The sequence below is a fragment of the Gordionus sp. m RMFG-2023 genome, chromosome 1 (assembly GCF_954871325.1).
Source record: "Gordionus sp. m RMFG-2023 chromosome 1, tfGorSpeb1-WG-v2, whole genome shotgun sequence".
NCBI classification, from domain to species: Eukaryota; Metazoa; Nematomorpha; class Gordioida; order Chordodea; family Parachordodidae; genus Gordionus; species Gordionus sp. m RMFG-2023.
The window spans coordinates 15,893,531-15,915,510 of record NC_088775.1 but is presented as its reverse complement, the minus strand read 5'-3'; the positions used below and the strand labels follow the sequence as shown (position 1 = coordinate 15,915,510).

The following is a 21,980-nucleotide window of genomic DNA, read 5'->3' as shown; positions in this document are numbered from 1 at the left end:
TATTTACCATAGAAAAGTGACAATTGTCATAATCGTTATTTTTAATCTTTTTTGATTTTTTTTGAAGAAATTATATATTGTAAACTTATTAAATTAAAATTTCACTGAAGATCTACCATAGAAAAGTGAAAATTGTCTTAATCGTCATTTTTAATCCCTTTTAAATTTTTTTGAACTTACAGGGTAAAATAATAAATTGTAAACTTGTTAAATTTAAATGTGGATGTACCATAGATAAGTGACAATTGTCATAATGGCCATTTTTAATCTTTTTTGAATTTTTTTGAAGCAAAAGGGTAAAATAATAAATTATAAACATGTTAAATTAAAATTTAAATGAGGATGTTATAGAAATGTGACAATTGTCATAAACGTTTATTTTAATCTTTTTTGAATTTTTTTAAGCAAAAGGGTAAAATTATATATTGTAAACATGTAAATTAAAATTTCAGTGGAGATCTACCATAGAAAAGTGACAATTGTCATAATCGTTATTTTTAATCTTTTTTGAATTATTTTGAAGCAAAAATATAAAATTATATATTGTAAACATGTTAAATTAAAATTTAAATGAGGATGTACCATAGAAAAATGACAATTGTCATAATCGTTATGATCATTTTAGAATTTATTTGCTGAAACGAGCAGGTTTTTGGTTGAAGCCCGTCCATGGGCGGCCTAGCTTAATAATTTTAAAAAGTGCGAGCGAATCGGTTACAAAATTTTAACAATTAGCGGGCTAAAAAATTTAACTTTAGTTTATTATTTAAAATCTATTAGGTAAACATTAAAAAGAATCTGTGAATATAATTCCCAGGAAATAAAATTCCCATTTTTTAAGATATTAAAAATTAGTAAAATAGTCACTATCTCCGGTCTCTTAGATCTTTCTACATCTACATGTTGGTACCAATTAACATTATATTGTTTATTATATATAATCTTTTAGATTTTTCCTCACAGGAAGAACCATCTTATTCTCAAAATATTTCAAATTCATTTTTATTTGGTATAACAAATAATTCTTTACCCAATCAAATAAATTCTTCTACAATAAACTCTGATACCTATCATAAACCACAAAAGAAATATAGCAATTGGAGTCAGGAAAAAATTGCAATAGCCATAAACAGAATTGAAATCTAAAATTATACAGCTAATAGAACGTAATAATGGATTTACGATAAAAAATATAGTGGAAAATTTACTACCTCATCTCATAATGAGTGATACGGGAATATCTATATAGATTCATTAAATCAATAGGATGGAGCTGAAAAAGGGTTGGAAAAGAACTCGAGAGACGGATTCCCCAGATGTTATCAATATTTGTAAAGAATATTGAGATCTAAAAATGTGAACATGTCATTTCAATATATATTCTATTTAGAATTCTCACGTCATTTCTTACTATGGATGAAACTCCCTCCTTCAAGGGGGAAAACGTATCGGTTTTGGGTACCATTACAGCAATAAAATTTAAAGCTTACCTGGATGAATTATCATCCATTTTGCCGTTGAATTCACTAATAATTAAGGATAATGCGCCCATATATAATAACACAAAATTTTCAAAATATAGTATATCTTCTTGCACCTTATTAAAGAGAATAAAGTCATGAAATTATCAAATTTAAAATAAATATTGTTATCGTATCGGAGGGCAAAATTACTAAAAAATAATCAGGGAGACCTTTGAATGAACCAATTAAGAAAAAAGTTCTATAATCTGCTATCAGATATGACAACATTACTTTTTTTCAATCTGGTGCCGCCTCGCTGGCACCAGCAAATTTCATTTTTTTGAGATATTTTATTTTCTTTAATTCATAAGGCAAAACATTAAATAAAAATAAATAAAGGAGGGAGAGAGAGAGACAATGGGAAAAACGAAAAGAAAAGAAAATGCATTTTTTATATCTTCATTTAACATTTGATTTTTTATAAATATAAATAAAAAAAACATTAAATAAATATATCCCACCCAAATTTATAAATGGGGGTTTTATTATAAAACAATTATTTTATTCATTTTTTTTATTTTATATAACATTATTAATTCATGATTTTTTATTTCAAAATATAATAAACAAGTGAAAAAAAAAATAAAAGGAAAAAACAAGAAAGTTAAACTTAAAATTAAAAATTACAAAATTTTCTTTTTTATATATAATGCAAAATAAAAAAATAAGATGCAGAATTATTTAAATTATCTCAAATAATTCTTGCTGCTCCTTGCATCCAGGTCTCAGTTGAGAGAGCATTTAGTGCAATAGCACTAACTGTAACCTCTCTAAGGACAAGATCAGACAAAGATATACTTGATGATATTTTAATTATTCGTACATTGTTAAATAATGTGATATTTTAAATCATTATTTATATAACCTATTTCATTATAAAGTTATTGTTTACGTTGAAATTTTAATAAATAAAAATTCATATATATGACTGATTTAGATGATAACAATATAAATAGATTTTTTGTATGAATAGTATAATCAGAGGGGGGCGTATTTTACTAGATATATCCAAATAGTAGTTTCTAAGATCTAAAATTGATTTAAAAGATCAAAGAAAAAATATTTTTAAATTTGTTGTTCCCAAAAATATGATGTTTATATTGATGCATCTTTCTAGTTCAACTCCATTCCGGTTGGCTCAAAAAATTTAACATATATGATACTATTATCATCTGCCCAGAGGTTTAAGTGTTTCCCAACAAAATCATATTAACCTAATTTAAAAATAATGGATATGAGTAATGTGATAATTTCAAAATATATATATTAAAATAATTTCAAAAGGGAGTTGAGAATTAGATGAAAAAAAAATGATAATTGTCACTTATTTATGGTAGATCTCCATTGAAATTTTAGTTTAACATGTTTACAATATATATTTTACCCATTTGCAATCACAAAATTTTAAAAATAACGATTATGACAATTGTCACCTATCTATGGTACACCTTCACTGAATTTTAAATTAAACGTATTTACAGCCTATATTTATACTTATTTGCGTCAAAAAACTTTAAAAATAACGATTATGACAATTGTCACTTATCAAGGGGAAATCTTCGCTGAAATTTTAATTTAACATATTAACAATCTATATTTTTACCTATTTGCGTCAAAATTCAAAAAACTTTAGAAATAACGATTATGACAATTGTCTCTTTTCTATGGTATATCCTCACTGAAATTTTAATTTAACATGTTTACAATATATATTTTACCCATTTGCTTTAAAAAATTTTAAAAATAACGATTTTGACAATTGTCACATATCTATGGTACATCTTCACTGAATTTTTAATTAAACGGATTATTTACAGCCTATATTTTTACTTATTTGCGTCAAAAAACTTTAAAAATAACGATTATGACGTCACTTATCTAGGGGAAATATTAATTGAAATTTTAATTTAACATATTTACAATCTATATTTTTACCCATTATAGCGTCAAAAATAAACTAATATGTTTTAAAATACAGATTATGATATTTGTCATTTTTACAAAGGAACATCATCATTGAATTTATAGTTTAACATATTTATAATATAAATTATATTTTTACCCTTAGTACCAAAAATTTCAAAAATGTTAAAAAATAACATGATAATTGTCACATTAAAATATTATAAATAACATAAAAATTTAATACAAATATTTATAAATTATTTAAACTAGTTCTTTTAATATACTAAAAAAATAGATAATTTTACAAAAATGATAAAAATAAACCTATAAAAGATTTGTAATTCACAAAAATATTAATTAAAAAAGAAGATTTTAAATTCTTAGCAATTCAAATTTTGCATGAAAACCACAAATTAATTGTAACAAAAATAATATTATACAATACCTATTCGAAATATTCGTCCTCTAGTCGACTTAAATTCTCGACTCAAATGGAAAACTCATGTTCTCGACTCAAATCGACTTGAGTGCATGACTCGAGTTGACTGGAGTTCACTACTTGAGTCGGCTTGAGTTCACGACCTGAGTCGACTTGAGTTCACTACTAACGACTTCAGACTCTGAGTCGGAGTCGGGTGAACTCGACTTTTTAACAACACTACTCAAATATATTGACAAATTTTTTTAATACAAATTTGATTTTAAACAAAAAAATTATAATAATATGTAATCAATAATCTGATAATAAATAATATAATATATAATCAAGTTATAAACAAAATTAAAATGTATATTATTAATTTAATTTATAATTTAAGCCAATTTTTAAGGCAAAGAGTTTTTCTTATATTTTCTTCCTTATATGACATGCGGTTTTTTGACAATAAATTAGTTCCAACTGAGAAAAACCTTTCACAAGCAGTTGATGTTTCTTGTATAGATAGATAATCCCTTGCCATTTTCGACAGTATGGGGATCCGATATGCATTTGCCTTCCACCACATTAACAGGTCAGTATCACGTTCACTCAGATAAAAATTTATTTCACACAGTTGAATATTATTTTGTTTAAAAACAATGTCTAGCCTGTTTTTTTGAATTTTATCCTTATTTGTTTGACAACTATAATTATGAGCTTATAAAATAAAATCATATTTAAATGGGGGTAAATTAAATACATGCATATCTATTGTAAATCTCTTTAAATTTGTCCATTAACTTGGATATGTCAATATCATAATCAACAGATATTAATTTATTTATTTAAAATATTCTACTTTAAGCCTGGGATCTAATATTGTGGTTATTATTGCATCATCGGAATTTAAATTATAATAACTCAAAAATTTATCACATGCTGCTCTGATTGTTAAAGGATTTATGGAAACCAGGTTTTTCATTTTTCAAGAATTAAAATATAAGGGTATAACCAAATTGAAAGTAGGATAATTCTCCCCACATACCATATTTGTAGTTTTATATAAAGGCAATAGGATAGCTTTAATTTTTATAAGATCCTCCCATTCATCCTATGTTATTAAAGTATTATATTATTACCTTATTATAAATTTTAGTTTACCTCTGATATTTGTTTTTCTTGAAGAATTTTAATATTAGTTATTACTTCATTAACTAATTTTGTTATAGCAGGCTTTAACAATAAGCCCCTTTTAATCATTTGGTAGGTGCTATTCCACCTTATTTTTCAATCCAATTTTGGTAAAAATTTAGGGGAGGGTGTAGGGAACACATATATTTTTTAATAAATTTAATTTTTTAGGGGAATTACGAATCATTCTAATAATGTTTCTTAGTTTTAGAATTGAAGGGTCTAAAATTTCTTTAGATATTAAATTAATTACATGGGCAAATCATCGAATGTGCCCTATTTTTATTAATGGACATTTTAAAGAAAATGTATCATATCAATAAATGTTTTATTATTAGCTGCATTATCTAAAGTTATATAAAAAAATTTATTTTTTAAATTATAATTTTTAATTATTTTAACAAAGGCTTTAAATATATTTTCACCTGAATGTGTTTCATTTATTGGACTGACATCCAAAATTATGTTATTTATTTTAAAATTATCATCAATAAAATGGGCTGTTAGCCCTAAAATAGTAACCTGTGTTGGGTTAGTCCAAATGTCAGATGAAAAATTAATCTGACTTTTATTTTTAGATATTATTTCTTTTACCAACTGTTCTTTTTTTGCAAATGTATTATACACGTGCAATTTAAGAGTATTGGAGCATATTGATTTTACAGAACAATCAAGATCACTTATAAAATTTTTAAAATCATTTGAATTAATAATTTTAATAAATTATCCTTAAAATTAATTTTTTTTGAAGAATTTGGTGTAGACTTTAAAAAAATGTCAATTTTATTATATTTTTTTACTAAGGTGTGAATGAAACCTTTTATAATGATTAATAAGAGGAGATGTTGTTTTGCCTTTACATTTTATAATACTCTTCCAATGATTGCAATCAGCCTTTTCACCCTCTTTAAGGATTTGATGATCCCATATGATTGCTCTCTTTTGTGAAGAAATTTTCTCATCTTCAACATAGCATAATTTCATCACAAGCATTCTCCTCTAACATAATTAGGCTAGCTAACAATAATTATTGTAGAGATGTAATTATATACATCTGGTTTGTGTAATTTTTAATATAATTTATTATGAAATTCAAAAAATAAACTTTTCGTGAGATTCAAAAAATGTGGGAAATAAAAATTTAAATTTTCACTTCAGAAATTTTAAATTTGTGCTTGAATTTTTATAAACACAAACACATCACCTGTCAGATTGGCCGGTCAACAAATAGAAATGACAAATGTTAGATTTATTAAATATTACGAATAATTCGTTTTATTCGGATCGAATAAATGATTATTCGTATTCACATAAAACAAATAATTTATTATTCGTAATTATTCGATTCGAATTAATTTTGAATAGGCCTATTATATGGTAAAGTCGTTCTCTATTTCTTATGATCTTGTACAAGTCGACTAACTAAATATTTTAAGAATCCTTAGGCCACTTTCAAAACGACGTTTTTTCAAAGCGATAAATAACAAATTAAGCTTTATAGATGTGTGCTTCCAAACCAAACGATTTTTTCATGCATACGATTTTGCGATTATTTTAATAACAAACTAGCTTGATATTTTTTAACGATTAAATGGCGTCTGATACAATTGAAATGAATAAATAATTTTTAATATTCAATAAATGAAATGATTTTAGAGGAAATTTTGTATCTGAATTGATAAATTTTGTAGAAGATCATGACGATTTATGGAACCAATCTAATAATAATTATTCTAATAGATTATTAGTAGATGAACTATGGACTTTATGTGCTAAAAAGTAGAACAAGACTTTATATTGAAAATATTGACTATTTTATAATAATAATTTTTAATTAACAGACTTTGTAATTAGATACTATTTATTAGTAAGCATGGAATATGAATTTTAATAATTTATATCTTTATTTAAATAAAATTATTTTTTATTCTTTATTATTTACCAGGCTTGATTCATCCCCAAATGTCTGTAAATTAAAATGGAAGAATTTGAGGGATTCTTATTTAAAGGAAAAGAGAAAGAGAGAAGAAGTGCATTCAGGGGATGCTGCTTAAGCTAGCACTCCATGGAAATGGTATGATTCACTATCATTTCTTACTACTTCCACTACACCAAGAAAGACACTAAATAATATCACAGATAATATAGAGAATGTAAGACCTGTAAAAAGGGCTAAAGTAACAAAAGACTCAATGGAAAGATATTTTGACAAAATGTTAGAAATTGATAATGACCCAGATAGATTATGGTGCCTGTCTTTGGTTGATAATGTAAAGAAGGTGCCAAATGAAGTTAAGGACGCCATGAAAATTAATGTGCAAACTCTTATTTATAATTATATAAATAATATTATAGTAGAAAATGTTGATGTTTAAATAGTTATGTATTATTTTATAAATTTAAATTAAAATAAAATAAATGATTTATATACACATACATAAGTGATTTATATACACATACAAAAGTAATTTATTAATTTATATACACATACAAAAGTAATTTATTTATTTAATATATAATGATAAAATGTTAAATTAAACATATATTTAAGAATTAAAATAGTTTTTAAATAATTCTCTAATTTCTCTTGAATTAGAACTTGAAGCATTTAAAGATCTACTGATCCCTAAATTTTCAGTAACAGGTAAAATCATGGATGCGAACCCGACAAAATTTTTGCCCGGGTTCGGTTCGGGGTATAAAAAAAAATGAGTTCGGTTCGGGTTCGGTTCAGGGAAATATTTTTGAACCCGGGTTTGGTTCGGTTCGGGTTCAAGAATTCTTGAGTTGATAAAAAAAATTCTATATTTAAATCATAATAAAAAACTAGATATAAATTTGATATAAAAAATAAATTTTTTATTTTATTTATAGGCAAATATAGTTAAAAATACAAAGCATATAGTCATGTATCAATTTTAAAAATTTTATTTAGACGTATTAGCATAATATCTTCCAAGAGTTGTTCACTCATCCTCGATCTATGTGGTGAAAGAATGAATATAAAATGTGAAAAAGATCTTTCAACGCTAACCTATGTTAAATGTATTTATATGTGAAAATATGATAAATTAACTTGGGTTGCAGGAACAGCAAATAAGATTTTAGATAAAATATATAATTCAGGGTGTTCCAGCTTAGCAGACTCCCAAAAATGCAAAATATTTTCCTTCTTATCTAATCTTTTATAATCGCTAAATCCAGTAATTATTGTTCCAATACTTTTCTCAGCAATCGTTGGCCCTTTTAAGTATTTTCTCCTGCCTTTCTTTAAGTTGTATCAATTTCTCTAAATTATCTTGTTCAATAACTTCATCGGAACTAATATCATCAGATAAAATCGGCGTTGTTAAGCTTTTAATTCGTCTCCATAAATTGACAAGATGCCTTTTCGCACAAATCTTATCATCATCACTAAGTAATACCTGTAATATTTAAGGATTTATATTGTTTATATTTAAATATTCCATAAAATAACAATTTTAATATAAATCTAAAATAATTAATTTACTAAGCTTTTAATTAACCTTGTATCTTGGGTCCAGGTATATGGCAGCTAAGAGAATTTCGTTCTTTATAAACCTTTCTTCTCTATTCTTAAGACAAAAATATAGTAATTGAGCAAAATGGTTTGGATTTTTTTCCAGTTCGATGCAGCATCTTAACCATGCTGCATAAAAATCTGTCAGTGTTAACTGTTCAGATTGGAATTGTTTGGTTGCGATTTTTAGCGGTTTTAAAATTTCAACAATCGTTATTATCTCTTTCCAATCTTCAGTCAATAAATAATCAGATTGCTCTGAAAAAAATCTTCGATATTGGGTTTTAGTAAAATCAGCCTTTCTAACATATCATGGGTTGAATGCCATCTGTGGCAATCTAACACAGGCTTAGGGAGTTTCATATTTTTTAATAACTTTTGGTAAGTGGGATGTCTTAATTTTAAATTTAGGCTCCTAGCTTTTGCAATGGTTTCCACAATAGGTGATAATTTTATAGCATCTTGAAGTGCCAGCTGAAGTGTGTGAGCTGCACACCGTACACTATAAATCGGATAAGTTGATAAAAAAGTATTTTGTATATCATCAATATCACATTTATATACATTTACATCCATATTTTCCTCATCTGCTGATTTACTCCTTATATCATAATCAGTTTCAGGTTGCAGGAGCTTTATAGCTCTTAAAAAATTACAACCATTATCAGAAGTAATTGTGTATATTTGTTCATTATTAATTTTAAATTTTAGTAAAGTTTTTAATATATTCTCTTTTATATATTCTCCTGTACATCTCTCTTTCAGCTCTACAATTCCAAGAGTCCTCAAATTTATAATGGACTTTGATATAAATTGAATATTTACACCAAGAATTGACCTATCTAGTCGTTGAACTGTATCAACTTTTAAACTTATTAATTTTCCTTCTACCTCTCTCGATATTTTGTCTCTAATTGATTGGACTGTTTTATTAATAGTTCTGAATAAATTTTCTTTGTTTATAACTAAATTGAGCCCAGATAGGAGTGGATTTATAATTCTTTGAAATCCCGAATCTTCAATAATTGAAAAAGGCCGGCCATTTACAGTAACAAGTTCTAGTTTAGAACTCATCAAATCATTAGATGATATATTTATAATTATATGCTTTTTTGGAAAAAAGGTTTATATTAATTTTAGGTTTTTTTGCCAATAACAATTCCTGATATTTGGTTTTTTCATTTAAATAATTTAAATATTCATTGTTGTGATTTCTTTCCAGGTGTCTTTCTAAATTTGACAAGTGATTACCAAACATTTTTACTTTGCAATATGAACATATTGATTTTTTTTCTATTGTACTAAGGGTAAAATGCTTATCAAATATGACTTTATCTTAAATCTATAAAAAGAGAACAATTTTTTTAAATAGCAATGATTTCAGAATTAAAAAAGAGATATTTATAAATTTAATTTCATTTATAATATGCACTTCATTAATATCTTGTAAAAATTAATCTGAACCAAAAATAAATGATTAGCATATATAAATTTTAAAATCATTTTAATAAGTTCACAAAAACTGCCCTACATTTAACAATTTTTAAGTTAGATGTTTAGAATTTTTTTAAATTATTAATATAATAATTTTTACTTTGATTTGTTAACGATTTTCTTCTAATTAATAATCTTTAAGAATAATAAGATAAAAATTTAAAAATAAATGGCGTAAATTAATTCAATTGTTTAAAATTTTTTAACACTCCAATAGGAATCGAGAATAAATTTAAAAATGGCATGAATGAATTAAGTTGTTTAAAATTTATTAACACTTCATTTAATTGGAAATTTGAAAATATAATATTTGTATTTACATATATTTAATATATGATTTTAAATAATACACTGAACCCGGGTTCGAATAAAATTCTTGGGTTCGGTTCAGGGTTTTGAAAATTTTATAAATGGGGTTCAGGTTTGGTTCGGGTTCAGAGTTTTTTTCTAAAAACCCGGGTTCACTTCTCCGGGTTCGGTTCGAATCCCTGGGTAAAATATTAGGTGTATATTCTATTTTATCATAATCAATAATAATATTATGTAAAAGAGTAATTGTAGATATAATTTTATCAGCATTTTCAACTCAACACTCTATAGCTTTAGAAAGTAGGGCAAATTTAGCAGTAGTTATGCCAAATGTGCATTCAATGCACATTCTAGCACTACTTAATTTATAATTATAATATTTTTCTTCTGGGCTGGTATTCTTCGTAGAATAAGGTTTCATTAGATAATTTTTTACTCCTTGATAATCCAAGATAGTGAAAGAATTGCGAATCATTTAAATTGATATAGTTCATATACAGATCTCTTTCTTTATAAATTATACTTTTCGTTTTTTTTAATAATCTCTCATAATAAAATATCTAGTTATAAGATCCATTTTTAAAAAATATACTGTAAAATATAAATCGTTGCTGTTTGGAAGTAAAAAATATTGCAAAAAACGTGCCTCGGAAAGCGTTTTGAAAAAACGTCGTGTTTGGAAGTGGCCTGACTAGTAATTTCAATTCCTCACTCAAATATGAGAACCACGAAAATTAAAACTATGAGGTCACGCTCTAAGCTTGAAGCGAGCTACTTTTGGAAACTTGACATACTCCTTTAAATAGAACTTTATTTGTATATTTTATTGGTTTATTCTCTTTGGTAGTTGGTATAAAGAGGAATAGAATTATTTATAAAAATAAAAAATTGTCAAAAATGCCTTAACGGAGAATATAAAAGTTCTAACCAGGGATTCGAACACGAACCCGGAGAAGTGAACCCGGGTTTTTAGAAAAAAACTCTAAACCCCAACCGAACCTGAACCCCATTTATAAAATTTTCAAAACCCCGAACCGAACCCAAGAATTTTATTTGAACCCGGGTTCAGTGTATTATTTAAAATCATATATTAATATATGTAAATACAAATATTATATTTTCAAATTTCCAATTAAATGAAGTGTTAATAAATTTTAAACAACTTAATTCATTTATGCCATTTTTAAATTTATTCTCGATTGCTAGAGTGTTAAAAAATTTTAAACAATTGAATTAATTTACGCCATTTATTTTTAAATTTTTATCTTATTATTCTTAAAGATTATTAATTAGAAGAAAATGGTTAACAAATCAAAGTAAAAATTATTATATTGTTAATTTAAAAAATTCTAAACATCTAACTTAAAAATTCTAAACATCTAACTTAAAAATTGTTAAATGTAGGGCAGTTTTTGTGAACTTATTAAAATTATTTTAAAATTTATATATGCTAATCATTTATTTTTGGTTCAGATTAATTTTTACAAGATATTAATGAAGTGCATATTATAAATGAAATTAAATTTATCAATATCTCTTTTTTAATTCTGAAATCATTGCTATTTAAAAAAATTGTTCTTCTTTATATAGATTTAAGATTAAAGATAAAGTCATATTTGATAAGCATTTTACCCTTAATACAATAGAAAAAAAATCAATATGTTCATATTGCAAAGTAAAAATGTCTGGTAATCACTTGTCAAATTTAGAAAGACACCTGGAAAGAAATCACAACAATGAATATTTAAATTATTTAAATGAAAAAACCAAATATCAGGAATTGTTATTGGCAAAAAAACCTAAAATTAATATAGAAACCTTTTTCCCAAAAAAGCATATAAGTATAAATATATCATCTAATGATTTAATGAGTTCTATACTAGAACTTGTTGCTGTAAATGGCCGGCCTTTTTCAATTATTAGAGATTCGGGATTTCAAAGAATTATAAATCCACTCCTATCTGGGCTCAATTTAGTTATAAACAAAGAAAATTTATCCAGAACTATTAATAAAACAGTCCAATCAATTAGAGACAAAATATCGAGAGAGGTAGAAGGAAAATTAATAAGTTTAAAAGTTGATGCAGTTCAACGACTAGATAGGTCAATTCTTGGTGTAAATATTCAATTTATATCAAAGTCCATTATAAATTTGAGGACTCTTGGAATTGTAGAGCTGAAAGAGAGATGTACAGGAGAATATATAAAAGAGAATATATTAAAAACTTTACTAAAATTTAAAATTAATATTGAACAAATATACACAATTACTTCTGATAATGGTTGTAATTTTTTAAGAGCTATAAAGCTCCTGCAACCTGAAACTGATTATGATATAAGGAGTGAATCAGCAGATGAGGAAAATATGGATGTAAATGTATATAAATATGATATTGATGATATACAAAATACTTTTTTATCAACTTTTATATCCTATCCGATTTATAGTGTACGGTGTGCAGCTCACACACTTCAGCTGGCACTTCAAGATGCTATAAAATTATCACCTATTGTGGAAACCATTGCAAAAGCTAGGAGCCTAAATTTAAAATTAAGACATCCCACTTACCAAAAGTTATTAAAAAATATGAAACTCCCTAAGCCTGTGTTAGATTGCCACAGATGGTATTCAACCCATGATATGTTAGAAAGGCTGATTTTACTAAAACCCAATATCGAAGATTTTTTTTCAGAGCAATCTGATTATTTATTGACTGAAGATTGGAAAGAGATAATAACGATTGTTGAAATTTTAAAACCGCTAAAAATTGCAACCAAACAATTCCAATCTGAACAGTTAACACTGACAGATTTTTATGCAGCATGGTTAAGATGCTGCATCGAACTGGAAAAAAATCTAAACCATTTTGCTCAATTACTATATTCTTGTCTTAAGAACAGAGAAGAAAGGTTTATAAAGAACGAAATTCTCTTAGCTGCCATATACCTGGACCCAAGATACAAGGTTAATTAAAAGCTTAGTAAATTAATTGTTTTAGATTTATATTAAAATTGTTATTTTATGAAATATTTAAATATAAAAAATATAAATCCTTAAATATTACAGGTATTACTTAGTGATGATGATAAGATTTGTGCGAAAAGGCATCTTGTCAATTTATGGAGACGAATTAAAAGCTTAACAACGCCGATTTTATCTGATGATATTAGTTCCGATGAAGTTATTGAACAAGAAGATGATTTAGAGAAATTGATACAACTTAAAGAAAGGCAGGAGAAAATACTTAAAAGAGGGCCAACGATTGCTGAGAAAAGTATTGGAACAATAATTACTGGATTTAGCGATTATAAAAGATTAGATAAGAAGGAAAATATTTTGCATTTTTGGGAGTCTGCTAAGCTGGAACACCCTGAATTATATATTTTATCTAAAATCATATTTGCTGTTCCTGCAACTCAAGTTAATTTATCATATTTTCACATATAAATACATTTAATATAGGTTAGCGTTGAAAGATCTTTTTCACATTTGAAATTCATTCTTTCACCACATAGATTGAGGATGAGTGAACAACTCTTGGAAGATATTATGCTAATACGTCTAAATAAAATTTTTAAAATTGATACATGACTATATGCTTTGTATTTTTAACTATATTTGCCTATAAATAAAATAAAAAATTTATTTTTTATATCAAATTTATGTCTAGTTTTTTATTATGATTTAAATATAGAATTTTTTTTATCAACTCAAAAATTCTTGAACCGAACCCGAACCGAACCCACCTTTTTTTTATACCCCGAACCGAACCCGGGCAAAAATTTTGTCGGGTTCGCATCCCTGGTTCTAACTATCTGGTTGCATTAATATTTAGTTCCTTATAAATTTTTAATCAATTTCGCCAGCCATTATAAAAGTAACCAAATTATAAACCAAAAACTAACTATGATATCACTTCTTAAGCCTAAAGTTAGCCAAACCACTGGAAGCATTTTCTCGGAAAATGTTAATAATTAGTGTGTATATCATACTTCTTTACTGCTTCAACCCTTTTGGTAGATAGTTTGAAAAACATTTTTGGTAAAATAAAAAAAAAATTTTAAATTGGCATCATGCTAGAAGGAAAATTTAAGAAGTAATGAACAATGTAATGCATGATTAGTACTTACTAGTTCATCGATCAGTTTTTTTTCAGCCAATAAATAATAACCAGTATAAGCGATATAAAAATTACGGCAAGTCTTAAGCTTATTAATATCACATTTTAAATTATCATAAATCTCTTTGGTCTGAATACATTATGTTCTCTTCCCCGATTCAAGATATTTTTGAATCATATGATTCTATATGATCTTCATATGTGTTATTTTTATTTACAGTTTGTTTAATAAATAATATAGAAAGATTTTTAAATTTCATTAAACAAAATAGAGCGAAGATGCTGGAAGCACAAAAGCAATAAAAAATATTAAATAAACGAAATATCTAAAATAAATTATACTATTATTGTTATATAAAAAATGCTATCATCTTTTAAATATGAGATTTGATGTGGTTGTATATTCAATAGCGACATAAAAAAAGTAATCAAATGGACATGAGGCATATCTGTGCTTAACATTAATAGGATTAAATTAATGATTGTTTCTTCATAATAAAATTGACAAAGTAATTTTTTAAAAAAAGTATTACATACCAGACAAGTTTATTGCAAGATAATTTAAAATTTATTTAAAAAATAATCAAATACTATCGATCAAAATTATTATTTATAAATTAAAAACATAGAAATAGTTTTTAAATTTTAAGCATTTATTTTATCAATTGATAAAATGAAATTCATGTGGGGGGAGGGGAGGCATGCCTACGCCAATGCCTCTTATACTTCTCGAGATTATAATTATACACCTGGATTCAGGACGATGATCCAATAGTTTTTAATAAATGAATATCTTGGTAAGGAATCCAAAAGTATAAAAAGCACGCGATTAATTGGAAACACAAATGGCCACATGTTTTCTTCTCATGTATTTTAAAAGAAACAAAAAATAGACCTAGAAAAACTATTCATAATATAATATAAGGAAAATAATCCTAAGGGCGTAGATAAATATACTAATACTATTTAACAAAAGTTATATAATGGAATAATTACAACTAAAATTTTCTAAACTTAATAATTACTTTAACATAAATTATTCTTTAAAATGCAAGATAACTGTGTTCTGCATTTAAAATATAACCCACGAAAAAGAATAACGTAATTATATGTAATATTAAATTGCACCTTGTTATCGAACTTCATTTTAATCATTAAATGTTTATATTTAACAATGTTAAAGCTCGCTGAATTTACCTCATGGAATGAACCCTTGTTTATTCTTTCCTTTTTATTATCCTGTTTCATGGGATTTATTCTAAATTATTCCGTCGTTTTATGTACGCATTATAATTCTGCCCTGACTACTACAATAATCGGTTGTCTGAAGGTATATAATTTTTTTTTAATCGCTTAAAAACATTTTTAATTTTTTGGAAAGTTTTATAATTAGGGCTACTTTTGAGAATTTAAAATATTTTCGGTTAATCCTTCTATATAATGTGTCAGGAATTTATTGATCAATTGAATCATGGAAAATAAAATATAAGGCTTCTTAAGCGATATATCATCATTTATTTAGGCAGATGTCCATGCCTGAAGATATATAATATTTTTTTAAATCATTTTCATTTTTAATTTTTTGGAAAGTTTTAAAATTAAGGACTACCCTTGAGAATTTATATTTTCGGTTAATCCTTCTATATAACGTGTCAGGAATTTATTGATCGATTGAATCATGAAGAATAAGTTAATATAAGGCTTCTTAAACGACGTAAATCATCATTTATCCGGCGACATCCTCTATTGCTTAATACCTTTACTAGACAACGTGATAGTTCCTTATTTTTCTTTGTTAGGGTGTGTCTAAAATATCAAAAAATTAAATTCACAAACTTTCAAAACTTTAATGAAAATAAATAAATAAGTTATTTTAAATGTAAAAAATATAAACATGTTCAATGCATAATTATAGAAAATTTCATGCGATTTCATTAAAATTTGCAAAAGTTTTAAATTTTTTATTTAAAAAAGATAGAAAAAATTGGACATAGCTTTATATGAAATAGATATTATAAATATTTTTAAATACAAAATTGATAAATTCTTGAATTAATTTATAATTATCCTTTCTCATTAATAATAACATTTTCCTAGCTTATATTTCTAGTAGACATGCCTTCAATCACATATGTCAAGATGTCGGATTTAGTGCGTACCTATATTATCTTTATCATTATTTTATTACTAAGTGACCAGATCATATTTTGATTTTGACAAAAGGGTAAGAGGCTTCTCAGATTGATTTTAAACAAATTTTTTTTGATATGAAATATGTTTATATTACTCTTTTTAATTATCGATATAGAATATGATAGTGACTTATTCCGGTATGATGATTGGAGGTGATTACATATTTTCCTGGCCAAATTTCGTTGGATTGAATATAAGGTTTGAAAAATAAAATATATAATACACATGTATGAACGGCTCGCTTTCTGACAGCCCTTCGAAAGGATTTCTGTCTTCATGACAGCATGCTCGCCATCACTATCCTCAAAGTGAACTATATTAGATTTAACGGCAGTCTTTTCCCTAAGCTTCTTGACTTTCTGCTTTATTTTTCCTTATTCTTTTTATGCTATATTTTAGATTTTTAAAAAATAAGGATTATAAATTGAAAATATTCACATTTAGATCATTACCCCTACTACTTATATTTAAAACTGGATTCATAGTGAGATCCAATTTAACAGCTCATCTTTGATTTTTCTTTATTAATATTTATTTTATTTTTAATTCTATCATGATAATAATATAAGAATTATTGATTTTAATAATCAAAAATTGATCTCATTAAAAGATTTTAAAAATCGCTCAGCTGTTAAATTTTGTCGGATCGGATCCCACTATGAATGCCACCTAATACTAACTAGTAAAGGTCACGGTCGAGTCTTTCTTATTTACAACGGGTTGATTACGGTTCAGTATATAAAAATTTATAATGATTACGGCTATTAAGAAGAAAAAAAATAAAAGCTTAGATCACTAATTATAAAGGTTCATTGCGGTTCTAAAAAATAAAAAAGTATCACAATTCATTTCTAAATACATTATTTGAACATATATACAATAAATTTTCTAAATTAACTGGATTCATGTATTTTCACTGCGATGATGACACAAATTTTAATCCCGAAAAAGGTCCTTTCAACAGAAACTTGTGTTATGGGAACTGCAAGTTTGTATATTTCTGGACATTCAAATTCCAATAATTATTTTTTTCTCGGTTTTTTTAACACTTTAAAATGAATCAATAATGTTTCAAATTAGTGTTGTTAATCAGCTCGATTTGAGCCGATTTAAAAACAGCTAACTTAATATTTTAGCCAGGAAAATATGGCCTAAGCCTCTAGATTTTGTTAATAGATGCTCAGACCTTTGTGTCATCTATGAGCTAGTTCTTAAGGCTTTTATAATATATTTCTGAATAAAATATTGAGTTAGTCTTTTTTAAGAATCGGCTCAAAACGAGCCGTTTAACAACACTATTTCCAATTTTATATTTGTTTCTTATATATATTTGAAGTAGGTTTTTTTAGATTCTGATTTTTTTATAATTCATCACCTGAATTATATTCTTCGGGAGGGCTATGGTTAGATTGTACTAATGCTATCTTTAAGCATTGATTTTCCCAGGCCCATACATTTAAGTAAAAAATATCTATTAAAATAAATCTAGACAATAATAAAAATATAGTTAAATAATTTAAAGATGTTGACCTGAAGTGATTTCCATCTTTGATTTGAATGCCTTTGGCTGTAGATTTTTAACCCTCTGTTAGCAATATCAGATATCGTGAGTTCATGTATAATTCTGAACAAACTGCATCATTTTAAATATTAGCCTTTGCTTTGATATAGGTTTGGTGTGAAAAGGGTATTTGAACCTTTTGTATTTTTATTACGACAATTTAGTAATGCTGCATAAAAATCCCTCATTGCTAATTGTTAAGTTTGAAGAATTTTTGTTGAATAGACGGTTTCAATGCTTTTAATATATCTTTAATAATTTTATATTTATCTTCACATAGATCCGTACTCTCCGAGGTGACCACGCTATTCCGTTAATATTCAATTTCATCACAATATTTTAATTCCACCAATTTTTCTAGCATGAGATAGATACAATATTAATTTAGTATAGCAATCAATAACACACATTTATTTGGCCATTAATGATTGTGTCAAAACATCACCAGAATTGATAATTAATAAAGCATCACTACTCAAAAAAATCGTTATCATATTTCATTAAATATTCTACTAATACGCCTAAATCTTAAAAAACTTCTTTTTGATTGCAATACCAGATGGGATTTGATTCTTTTTTATTATTTATTTTTATAATTCAGAATATATTAGATGGCAAAAATTATATTAAATAATATTTATAATTAGCTGTTCAGGCTCCTGGTCTTTGGTCTGGACCGGTTGTTAAAAACTTTTCAATAATTGTTGGTACTTGCTATATGCTGTTTTATTATGTAGCCATTTAATAAGTTAATTAAAATATTTATGATAAGATCATTCGGAATGGCTACTAAGTTAGACCGAACCCTACCTTAATTAATATGACCTAGACTATATTGCATTAAAGGTATGCATATATTAGTCCCCCATCAGTTAGTGACATTTATTAGAGTACAGAGACTTCACTATATACCCACTTTTAATAAATGTATCATGAGTTTAGGTTAGTTGTCATTGTCCTATTACTCCCTGTTTTTTTATGAAAATAAATTAGTATATTGGGAAGTTTGTTCTATTCGTACCTCACGTTTTTCCAAAAGTTAAACAAAGAAAAAATAATCGATTATACGCTAATCAAAAAAAATATCGCCGACGCATGAACACAATATTTATTATTTAACCCTCGACATTAAATCAGTGCTATAATATTTTTAAAAATATATAATTATTATAATATATTTATATAACTTTCTATTCATTAAGACATCCTAATTATTTAAGTTGAGTCACACACAAAAAAAACCTAAAGAGAATTTTTAATTATTTTTCCTTTTTTTAATTATCGTATAAAACTTTCCTCTTATTTATTTAAGAAAAACACATTATATGTTATTTAAAAAAGAATAAATATTATTCTACGATTATTATATCATACAATTGTGATAATTATTTTTATATTGATAAAAATATACATAAATCTGTACTATTATATATTTATCTTCCTTTTTTGAAAAATCATTGTAAACTAATGTACATATGATAAATAAATACTCTCATTTATGTTTTATTCATGCATTAATATAATACAGAGATACTCTCACTATATCGGTCATATATTCATTATGTCCGGTACTTAAAAATGATAATTTGCCTTAATAAAGCCCCTGTTATACTGTATAAAAAAAATTTCATCAACTAATTTATAATCCGATAAAAAAATGTAAGAAAAATAATATGCACTTTTAATTTAATTTTTATAAATTAAAAAATAGTGATATTATTGATGAATTACTTCTTTCCTTTTTAATATAATATTTTGATATCGGTATTACCAAAAATACGTCAAGACTAGTTATACAATCGATTTGTAATCGCTTTGGTTACTATGATATTTTAACTTGCCATTGATTTTTCTAAACGGTGTAGCAAAAACAGCAGTTCATTTGGTAATAATAGTTATAGGGTTAATCTTAAAGGAACTTGTAGCCAATTTGCATAACGTATTATTAACATTATTAATAAGGGACAATGAAATTTATTTTTTGGAAGATATAAATAACTTGTTGATAGAATTAATAGGGCATAATAAGATTAATTGCCCACTACTAGAAATTTTAATGCAATCACGAGAGCACCGACTCCTGGAAATATAAAGGAGGTTCTAATTTTTTTATGCTTATTTAATGTTTACCATATATATCGAAAAAATTTCAACAATAACAACCCTTCTTAAAATACTACATAGGAAATATAATAAGAAGAAAATATAATAAAACAGGCACCTATATTGTTTCAATTTAATCCAAAATCTTCTTTTTATAGACTCATTTTGTTTATACGAAATGAAAAATCTATAGTTTCATCATGTTTATTTCAATTTTCATATATCACTTAAGTATTAATAGTATAAAGTTGTTTTTTTAATTCCTATATTTTATTGATTATATTTATATAGAAAGGAGCTTGAACATGTCGTCCCTTTGCTTTTATTCTATAAAATTAGATTCAAAGAAATGACCACTTCTTTTTTATGAAAAATATTTATTTTTTTATATGCTGGAAAAAGAAATATAAGATTTCAATATTGAAACTATTCAATAAAAAAGTCGTGTGCATTCATTCAATCTTCATTATCATTCTATTTTTATATAAATATTTCTTTATCATTTTTGGAAAAATGTTTCACTTTAATATAGGTATAATGTAACCATTTTCTTCGACAAATATTACACATATCAAGAATTATAACCAAAAAAATAAATGCAATCTGGCATAGGCCTGGCCAGGGGGAGGGCAATGGGAATTCATCCCCTATCGGAAATTTTCCTGTTTTCATATATACCATTTAAGTCAGTAAAATGTTCCCCCCTACACCCACTCTTCCCCCAACCCCTTACAAATGCATGCAATATATTACTATAAAGTAGAATTTTAAAAATAACGACTATTATTCAAAATTTTTAGAATAATAACGTTTTTATAAGAAATATTTAAGGCCAAAATAATTTTATGAAAATCTAATATAGGCAACAAGATCTATAATAAGTGGATCTATAGACCTCCAATTAAATTTATGAGGAAAACCCACTTAATAATGGCCTCACCATCTTAGCGAAATTACACCTCTGAAATCTGATATTTATAATATTCTTAGTTAAATTTATTAAAGGCAGACGATTTAAGATCATGATATCAACTATATTAATATATATTTTTTGAAATGTACTTCAAGTAAAAACCTCTAATAACACTAACCTACTTTCCTATCTCACAAACCTTCATACCCAAAAAAGGTCTAACCTCAATATCTACGAACCTTAATTATTATCACTAATAAGTCTTCAAAAAACAAAATATTTTAACCTTTATAAAATAAATTCAGTCATTGTCAAATATTTTCGATAAGACTTTTTATCATGATCATCCCTAAATGTTAAATAATAGAGATTATACCTTTCGGCGTAAATTTTTTATTAACATTTTTATTTATATCATTTTAACGTAACATTTTTTTTTAATATCAATTTGTATTGGTTATTTATTTATTGTTGAAAAAAGATATAAAAAGGAAAAAAAATGTAACATTAAAATGATATAAATAAAAATGTAAATATAAAATCGCTGAAAGGTATAATATCTATTATTTAACATTCCACCCTAAAAGAAATTCGGCTTATGATTTCCTTGGATAAGTTGAGTGGTATGGTAACGCTATTGGCGTTCATGATCGCCACGCAATACGCCATCCATGTTCATGGTGCAGTCTTCTTTTCAAACCGAACGAT

The 21,980-nt window shown here is 25.7% G+C and overlaps 1 protein-coding gene across 4 annotated transcripts in view; it reads left to right on the top strand.

The window, feature by feature from the left end:
- The window catches only part of LOC135922522 (UDP-sugar transporter UST74c-like), a 32,990-nt gene extending 13,361 nt beyond the window's left edge, over positions 1–19,629 (top strand). The window contains exons 9-11 of one of the 4 annotated variants that reach the window (XR_010570945.1): positions 15,686–15,832; positions 16,811–17,003; positions 19,250–19,357. Coding sequence is in view for 3 of the 4 variants with exons in the window: in XM_065456889.1 (XP_065312961.1) it covers positions 15,686–15,832; positions 16,811–16,893; positions 19,250–19,355 (336 nt within the window). In the remaining variant the exon portion in view is untranslated. Of the gene's footprint in view, positions 1–15,685; positions 15,833–16,810; positions 17,004–18,536; positions 19,204–19,249 lie in introns of those variants that run through there. The other 3 variants (XM_065456889.1, XM_065456890.1, XM_065456888.1) reach the window with 3 other exon arrangements.
- Positions 19,630–21,980: the final 2,351 nt, after the last annotated feature.